Consider the following 9684-nt stretch of genomic DNA (forward strand, 5'->3'; position numbering starts at 1 on the left):
GATTAACAGGGCTGTTTGATTAAAAGTTCGGGATGTGGTAGTCAGTGGTGTTGTGAAAGAAGGCGAACAGGAAAAACCGAAAGGCACTGGAAGGGGAGTCGTTTTGCTGAACCTTAATACTGCAAATTCCAGGGCCAAGGCAGTAGGAATTGTCCACGGTGCTGATACCTTGAGGAAGCCATTTCTCCTGCAAGCGGCCTGGGGCTCTAAACCTGCAACTTGCCCGATCTTCTCCCCCAACCCACTGCCGCAGCCATTGTTCAGGAGAAGCTCAAGTGCCGTCGGTGTGTCTCTGCTCTCCACACAAGCAGCCACAACAGCTACCGGGGATTTTTGTTGGCCTGTTGATTTTTGTTAAGGCAAATGTTGGCAAACACCGGGCGTTTGTCAGTTACCACGCGCGCTGCCGTCCCCTTCAGACCGCATGCTGTTTCTCAAGCCAACTGAAACAGGTGTGAGCCCTGTTTACCCTCCTCACCTGAGAGCAGGAACTCCCACAAACACATACTCACTCATGCACACTCACACCCCACACACCTACGCTCACATAAATTACACACACATCCACACTCACTGACACAAATTATACATTCACGTACTAACAGTCACACGCGTTCATAGAGCTCATACATTCATACAGTCTTTCATACATGTGTATACTTACAGATTCACACACACTTGTACACTTAAGCACACTCACACAGTCACACACATAGCTCATGTCCAAGCTATGAGGCCTTGAGCAATCGTGTCAGTGACCCGCGCCTGCCAATGCTTGGAGCTGCGTTGACTTTGCGTTGTTGTTATGAGTGTTGGATGGGATAGTTTAAGGAAAGCCCCTCACTTCTGACCCGGAATCAAAGATGAAGTCCCTCGAGGTCTGTAGGCGCCGTGAGGGGAGCCACCCACTCCCCGGAGGGATTAGGAGCTCGTAAATAATAAATAAAAGAGCCCAGGCAGGCCGAGTTGGGGAAGCCCGGTGCTAAATCACTCCCCAAATCACAGCCGCGTCGTGCTCCATCCAATAGCTCTAAGCGATTTGTGGGGTTGGGGGTTGGAATCAATTTTTTTTTCCGTTCTCGCAGGTGCAATATGAATCAATTATCTTAATTAAGATTATGCCGCAAGCCCAGGAGATTTGGGGAGGACGGGTTTTGCGCTCGGGGCGACGGCAAGGCATTTTAATAGCTTGTCTCTTGCTCCCGGCTCTCCCCCGTCGCCTGCCTGTCGAGCCCGGGCAGCTCCAGCCTCTGGCCAGGATCCGGGCGCCCAGTGGCCTCCCTGGAGGCGTGGGCGCAAACTCCGCGCTGAGCCCGCGGTCTGGGCAGAACCCGCAACCTCCCCCTCCGGCCTCCCACGGGCTTCTGAACTACCCGGCCTATGAGGAACGTGTGGCTTCCAGTCCTCCCGCGGACTCAGCACGCTACGGTCTGGCTCGCCCCTCAACCCCCACCACCTCCCGCCCCTTGAACATGCCCAGGCCGGGATACCCCTCTCCCGGGAGGGGTGGAGAGAGGACGCGGGCGCCGCTCGAGGTCGGTGGGGCCGCCCTGGCCATACTTAATTCTTTCACTGAACGCAGACCTCCCTTTGCAAGAGCGAGCATCTGTTTCCCCGAGAAACAGGTCACCGCCGGGGACGCCGGCCCGGCCCCAGCTCTTTATCTTAGCCCTGTGAATGCGTCGCACCACCCACCCTCCCCCGCCAGCTACACGCTTCCCACCCCCTAAGTCCCGGCCTCACGCCTCCCTCCCCCCCCCGTCTTCTCCCCGCCACCGGCGGTGCCACACGACTCTTCCCCCTCCCCCACTCCCCGCCCAGGCCACACTCCCCTCTCCCCACCCCGGGCCACTCGCCTCCTGCCGACCCCCTTCCCGCCGGCGCTCTGGCAGCCGCTGTAACGGCCGGGACCGCCCGGCCTGCGCCGCGCGCTCGAAGCGGGGACCCGGGGGGCGACAGATTTGGGGCATTGCTCGAGGGCAGTGAGTCATGAAAGCGGCTTTTGTTGCCCGCGCGTGCGGTTCGCGTGCCGCGCAGCAGCCTGCGGCGCCCAGTGGGGACCGGAGCTGGAGAAGGTGTACCGCTAAAGCGCGGTGGGGACAGAGGGAGAGGGAGAGAATTTAGGGAATCGGGAGGGGGAAAGTGTGCAACCGTCGAAACAAAGTCCAGAGAAGGAGAAGAAAATAAGGCGGCCGGGTGGTGCCGTGGCGACCATCCGAGGTACTGAGCCCCGTCGTGCCGGCAGTCCATCCACTCCCGGTGTTTCAGCTGCCAGCGTCCTCTGGCCCCAATTCCTCGCCCCCTTCCCCTCCCAACAAAAAGCATCTCAATCCAGGCCTAATCTGGACTCTTCCCTTCCAGGTCTGACTACCGGGCTGCAGCCTCCCGGGAGGCCCGCGGGCAGTCTCAGCCACGATGGCGCTGGAGGTAGACACTGCCGGCGCACAGGCGGGTCGCCACCTGAGCGCTGAGGGCCCGGAAGCTCACTGAGAGCCAGGGTGAGACCGAACCTCGCTAGGTCTCTGGAACAACCCGGAGTGGTCTTTTCTTTGTACAGATCCCCAGGCTGGGCCAACGATGAGCAGAGGGATTCGGGTGAATTTATCAGGAGGAGAAGGCGGGAACGAGTGTAGTAATTCCCGCACTATGCGCATTAGAATCTCGGCTGGCGAACCCCCCGCGTTTCCTTTCCTTCCCCGCCCGGGAACATCTGGCTCCACCAAGAATCTCCTGTATTCCACAGGGTGTCGCAAACTGGGGAAGTTTGCGCTTCCGGGGATGGGGGGGAATCCCCTAGGCCACCCCAGGCCTTCGGGGCAGCTGGAACCCTCTTCCACCCGGCCCCCAACATCTCCTCTGAAGCTCCCCTAAGACTGAGAAATGAGAGCCAGGGCACAAGTTCTACATCCCCGTGGGCACGGTGGGCTAGGCCGTAGGGGCAGCTGCTGGAAGAGTGGCAGCACTTGGTCCACGCGCCGCGTGTCCTGGGACTTCCGAGTTGTGGACCGGCCTCTGCAGGCTGTTACTCTGATGCCCCTCGAGTTTTAACCCTTCATTTAAGATATATACTGTACAGGGGTAAATACTGAGACTAGGCTCGTGGGTGAATCCTTTGATCCTCTGCTGTGATGTTTGTACACCGACGAGTGAACTCAAAAACCAAAACTCTGTACAGTTCTGCCCTGGAAACTCAGCACGGTTCACGCCACACTTTGGGCAACGGGTCGGGTCTCACACCCCTTTATTCCTCTTTCAGATTTGCACTGGACCGGGAAGCCTGCATCGCAGCCTTCTAGACACCAGCTATCACGTTAGGACTCTCTTCCCCTCTGGTTCCGTATCCCCCCTCTGGTTTCCAGATGCACCGCTCACCCCTGACACTGTTTTCAAACTCAAGGGGCTTTTAGAGCAATTCTAGTTGTTCAACGCTTTCATTGTAAGGGGACACGGGTCTGGGAGGGGATAAGGGGTTAGTTAATGGAAGATTAGAGGCGAATCTGGTGGAGAAAAGGGGGCAGGGAAGCAATAGAGCCAACTTTAAAAAGTGTTATCATTCTGGAACATGCCTTGGTGGGAACGAGTGAATGATCACCATTTAAACACAAATATGGCTCCTTCAGCGTTAGTCAGGAAGCTCTGTGGTTTTTGCTTGACCTGCAAGTTGGAGGTCACATCAGAGTCTTTGAGGTCTGGAGAAGTTGTGGCCATCAGCCCTTCCCAGAATTGTGCTAATGACCTTTCTAGGAAGAGGAGTGAAGAAGACCCCTTTAGCACAGGCCCTTTGCGCCCTCCCTTTAAGGCTTGTCTCAACCAAGTTTCCATTTACAGGTCTGAAAGTGGGAACTAAGGGGGGCAAGGCAGCCTGTGTTAGGGAACCAGGGTAAGGGCACGCTTTACATCGAACCAATGGCCTTGGTTAAAAGGCAGAATCCGAGCTTCAGAGAAGTTCTCTAGGTTTCATGCAAGAGAGCTCCGGAGGCCAAAGAAGCCAAGGACTAGCGTGGTCTGAGGACAAGGACCACAGGCCAGAGGGGTACGGACATAGTGAGGAGTCTCCAGGGATATGGGTAGCTGAGGGTCAGGATACGCCGGGTTCCACGTAACGGTGAAGTAGAATGACAGGTACGAAATTTTCTACACTGTTGGGGCCGGGCGTGGGGGATCCAGTTAAAGAGGTTAGGAACTACTTTCACGCTTGCGTTTACAGATGAAGCCGTCTTTTTACGTATAATAAACAGTGTATGTTAGCTTAAGGGGCTGATGGAGATTGGAAGAAGCCACCCTTTGGCGCCAATGAGCAAAGTGTCTACCAAGGGGGAGAAACCAAGAGATAGATACCGCAGAGAGGGCAGGGAGTGCCCGGGAAGCCAGTGCCTGGGCGAGGAATCCAAAGAAGTCTCTCGCTTCTGCCTCATTCACCTGTGCCCTACTTACCGCGCCAGCGCCGGCCACTAAGTCTGATCTAAACCCAGTCAGTGTTAGCTTTCCCGCTCCCTTCTCTCAAACTCCTTCCCCTTTCCCCCTTCCCCCCCGCGCCCCTTCTCCCCTTGTGCCGCCTGAAAGGGTTAATCTCTCCTGCGGGTAAAAACAGGTCCGCGGAGTCTCTAACTGGCGACAGATGGGCCACTTTCTTCTGGCCACAAAGGGGCCGGAATGGAGCGCTCCGCGGCATACAAATGGGCAGGTCACGTGGTTCCCGGCTCTTGGCTGGACTGGGAGGACCATATGGCGCATGCCGGGGAGGAAGGAGATGGGGCGGGGGTAGGGGTGGGGGAGTGGGGAGCTGGGTCGGAGGGGGTGGGAGAGGAGCAAGGCTGAGGGGGAGGGGACGGGGGCGGGGGAGGAGGAGGAGGGCGGAAGGGAAGGGGGCGCAAAGCCCAGACGCGTGCGCAGACGCGGAGCGCAGGAACCTGCTCGCCGCTCTGCTCCTGGCCCCGCCCGCGCTCAGCATCACCAACTCGGCTATATAACCTGAGCGCCCGCACCGCCTGGACACGAGGAATTCGCCCCACGCAGAAGGCACGGCGTCCGGAGGCCCCAGGGTTATGAGACCGTCACTGCTCAGGACTTACTAACAACTACAGGTAATTACAATCCTTTCATTTTTGCTGGGAATAAAAGCAGCAATTGAAGATGTACACATATTCTGTATGTGTGAGTTTGTGAGCGCGTGTATGTGTTGAGACACGCATTCCTTTCCATAATTGCAGGCGAGTACGCATACAGTTTGACTCGCATCACTCAAATACCCACTGCGGGCTTTCTAATTTTAAAAAAATTGTTTTACTTTTTTTTTTAAGGGAGAAAATATAGGAGCGTCTTTGGATTTTTAAAAATATAACGCCCACTAACTGTGATTATTTGCTAGTGGTGATTTCAAAGTTCTGAAAGCAAGTAACTACTTAACTATTTCACTTCCTCCAGTAAGGGGGGAAAACCCCACGTTACCAAGATTTATTTTGTGTACATGTATTTTATACACATTGGGAGTGCCAACTTATTTCTTCAGTGAATGAAAGGGGCACTGATACTTTGAATATACACACCCTGGAAAATAAACCGAGTTGAGAGGTAGTTTAATTGAGAGGGAGAAAAAATGTGGAGAAAGGGAGAGAGACCCACTCCTGCTACCTGTTACTGTTCCAGAGTCGGCCAAGTCCCCAGCAGCCACTGCAGGTGCCAGAAATTCAGTTGTCTCACTAAAGGCTTTTTATTTTCCTTATTAGAAGCGGCAACTTCGCCATTGCCAATCGCTGACCATTATAATTACTCAATCTTTTAAAGGAAGGTTTGAGGCGAAATTTGAAAAGCCCCAATAAAGAGCGGGCGGCCCTTTCAATGGGCTGTTTATTAGAGAGGAGCCTTCCGCACCTGATCCCCGGCGCGTGGAAGAGCGCTCTGCGCCGCGCCCCCAGCCCTGGCCCTCTAGTAAGCGTTTTTATACAAGGTGGAAATTCAGCAGAGGGCCAGCGGGGTGGGAGGCGAGAAAATAAAGGCAAGGGTGGGATGGAAAACCCCAGCCCACTTTTGTTTCCAAATGTTTCGTTGATGGTGAAATAATTTGGTGGAAAATACTTTTCCTCCGCATGCATTTGCTTTTCAATCCCCATTCAGTATAATCTTCTTAAAAATCACTGCCAGTGTTAGTAAATTACGTAATGGCTCTTCAACTTGAATCGCTGAGTACCCAGAGGCCGGAACAGAGATGGAAACAATTGCAATTTTCAAACTCGTCATTTTTGTGGAGTTGTAAGCGACTCTGAACACATGCAAATAAACATGAAGTCGCCAAAATGTACACTCCTTTTCACACACATTATCCTACCGGGTAATCCCCATAAACACACTTAAATTAATCACAAGGAAACATACACCGGAAGTGTACGTATAACACATACTGTCTCCCCTCCTCCCAGCCCTGTCCAGCCTCCTTCGTACCAGCAGGGCACACACAGGCCACTATAAAACTGCATTTAACTTTTCCTCAGGGGCATCCATTTTGTAATCAGCTGATAATTCTCTTCACATGCATTTCTACAGGGTTAGTGGATAGAAGCTGAGGGCATATGTAGTTTTTGAATGTAGCGTTTTTCTCCTTTTCTGTTTTCCCCTCTCCCCTGTTGAATGTAGGAAACCTAAACATGACCAAATCGTACAGCGAGAGTGGGCTGATGGGAGAGCCTCAGCCGCAGGGTCCTCCGAGCTGGACAGACGAATGTCTTAGTTCTCAGGACGAGGAGCACGAGACAGACAAAAAGGAGGACGACCTCGAAGCCATGAACGCGGAAGAGGACTCACTGAGGAACGGGGGAGAGGAGGAGGAAGAAGAGGAGGATCTGGAAGAGGAGGAAGAAGAGGAAGAGGAGGACGATGATCAAAAGCCTAAGAGACGCGGCCCCAAAAAGAAGAAGATGACCAAGGCGCGCCTGGAGCGTTTTAAGCTGAGACGCATGAAAGCTAACGCCCGGGAGCGGAACCGCATGCATGGGCTGAACGCGGCGCTGGACAACCTGCGCAAGGTAGTGCCCTGCTACTCCAAGACACAGAAGCTGTCCAAAATCGAGACACTGCGCTTGGCCAAAAACTATATCTGGGCTCTGTCGGAGATTCTGCGTTCCGGCAAAAGCCCTGACCTGGTCTCCTTTGTACAGACCCTCTGCAAGGGCTTATCCCAGCCCACCACCAACCTGGTTGCCGGCTGCCTGCAGCTCAATCCTCGGACTTTTCTGCCTGAGCAGAACCAGGACATGCCTCCGCACCTGCCGACTGCCAGCGCTTCTTTCCCGGTGCACCCCTACTCCTACCAGTCTCCGGGGCTGCCAAGCCCGCCCTACGGCACCATGGACAGCTCCCATGTCTTCCATGTCAAGCCGCCGCCGCATGCCTACAGCGCAGCGCTCGAGCCCTTCTTTGAGAGCCCTCTGACTGATTGCACCAGCCCTTCCTTTGACGGACCCCTCAGTCCGCCGCTCAGCATCAATGGCAACTTCTCTTTCAAACACGAACCGTCCGCCGAGTTTGAGAAAAATTATGCCTTTACCATGCACTATCCTGCAGCGACCCTGGCAGGGGCCCAAAGCCACGGATCAATCTTCTCAGGCGCCGCTGCCCCTCGCTGTGACATCCCTATAGACAATATTATGTCCTTCGATAGCCATTCACATCATGAGCGAGTCATGAGTGCCCAGCTCAATGCCATCTTTCACGATTAGAGGCACGTCAGTTTCACCGTCCCTGGGAAACGAACCCACTGTGCTTACAGTGACTGTCGTGTTTACAAAAGGCAGCCCTTTGGGTACTACTGCTGCAAAGTGCAAATACTCCAAGCTTCAAGTGATATATGTATTTATTGTCGTTACTGCCTTTGGTAGAAACAGGGGATCAAAGTTCCTGTTCACTTTATGTATTATTTTCTATAGCTCTTCTATTTTAAAAAAAATACAGTAAAGTTAAAAAAATGCACCACAAATTTGGTGCAGCTGTATTCAGAGCATATTAATTATCTGATCGGGATAACAAAATCACAAGCAATAATTAGGATCTATGCAATTTTTAAACTAGTAATGGGCCAATTAAAATATATATAAATATATATTTTTCAACCAGCATTTTACTACTTGTTACCTTTCCCATGCTGAATTATTTTGTTGTGATTTTGTACAGAATTTTTAATGACTTTTTATAATGTGGATTTCCTATTTTAAAACCATGCAGCTTCATCAATTTTTATACATATCAGAAAAGTAGAATTATATCTAATTTATACAAAATAATTTAACTAATTTAAACCAGCAGAAAAGTGCTTAGAAAGTTATTGTGTTGCCTTAGCACTTCTTTCTTCTCTAATTGTTAAAAATAATTGCACAATTTGAGCAATTCATTTCACTTTAAAGTCTTTCCCTCTCCTTAAAATGATAACCAGATCCATAATTCTTGAGGATGAATAAAAACAAGAGATGTATTCCCTATCAAAACATATCAATTCAATACATTACTTGCACAAGCTTGTATATACATATTATAAACAAATGCCAACATACCCTTCTTTAAATCAAAAGCTGCTTGACTATCACATACAATTTGCACTGTTTCTTTTTAGTCTTTTACTCCTTCGCATTCCATGATTTTACAGAGAATCTGAAGCTATTGATGTTTCCAGAAAATATAAATGCATGATTTTATACATAGTCACACAAATGGTGGTTTGTCATATATTCATGTAATGAATCTGAGCCTAAATCTAATCAGGTTGTTGATGTTGGGATTTTATATCTATTGTAGTCAATTAGTACAGTAGCTTAAATAAATTCAAACCATTTAATTCATAATTAGAACAATAGCTATTGCATGTAAAATGCAGTCCAGAATAAGTGCTGTTTGAGATGTGATACTGGTACCACTGGAATCGATCTGTACTGTAATCTTGTTTGTAATCCTGTATATTATGGTGTAATGCACAATTTAGAAAACACTCATCCGGTTGCAATAAAATAGTATTGAAAATCTGAGCAATTGTTGCATTTCTTCTTAGAGTGTTTTTTTTTAAGTATAAATAATTCCTAAGCAGGATAGTTGCTTTACTTGCTGAGTTTAAAACAAATACTAAATTCTATTTGTAGAATAAAATAAAAGAGAAAAGTTTACTTTAGCACAAACTGTCTAGTCTGTTTATCTTGCTTAGGGAGTCACCAGCTCTTTGTACATAATGAAAGGACCACACTGGTATTTCATTACTTGGAATATGGGACTGGGGTAGAGTAAGGGTTGTGGAGAGACAAACAGTTGTATTTTTGTTGGTTTTGGTTTTGGTTTGCATTCCTTTAAATGATTATGTTATATGTTTTCTTCTATTTTTTTCAAAAGATGGATTTAGTTAATTATTAACAAGCAAGACACAAGTAACCTAGCTTAGTTTGTCTACATATTTTTAAAACATATTAAAATTTTTTTCACCATTTTCTTCGTGCTTTGTTATCTGTACCTTTTCCTGAACTGAAATGTTCTCTATTGCAAAGCGGTCCTATCCCAAAGAGAAAGTGATATATCTTTAGAATATGCCAGGGAGAAATGATTTAATTAAAAGAATCGAAGGGGCTTCCCTGGTGGCGCAGTGGTTGAGAGTCTGCCTGCTAGTGCAGGGGACGTGGGTTTGTGCCCCGGTCCGGGAAGATCCCGCATACCGCG

At 50.1% G+C, this 9684-nt stretch overlaps 1 protein-coding gene across 1 annotated transcript; it reads left to right on the top strand.

The window, feature by feature from the left end:
* The first annotated feature begins 6636 nt into the window (after positions 1–6636).
* On the top strand, positions 6637–9008 carry NEUROD1 (neuronal differentiation 1). The gene has a single exon (XM_027126723.1). The coding sequence runs from the start codon at positions 6642–6644 to the stop codon at positions 7710–7712; it is 1071 nt and encodes a 356-aa protein (XP_026982524.1). The 5' UTR covers positions 6637–6641; the 3' UTR covers positions 7713–9008.
* Positions 9009–9684: the final 676 nt, after the last annotated feature.

The sequence above is a fragment of the Aethalodelphis obliquidens genome, unplaced genomic scaffold (assembly GCF_003676395.1).
Source record: "Aethalodelphis obliquidens isolate GAN/ISIS:26980383/991018 unplaced genomic scaffold, ASM367639v1 scaffold2, whole genome shotgun sequence".
NCBI lineage: Eukaryota > Metazoa > Chordata > Mammalia > Artiodactyla > Delphinidae > Aethalodelphis > Aethalodelphis obliquidens.

What these genes read in the sequence shown, in the direction of transcription:
- NEUROD1 (XM_027126723.1), top strand. Translation starts at nt 6,642, where the DNA reads ATGACCAAATCGTACAGCGAGAGTGGGCTGATGGGAGAGCCTCAGCCG.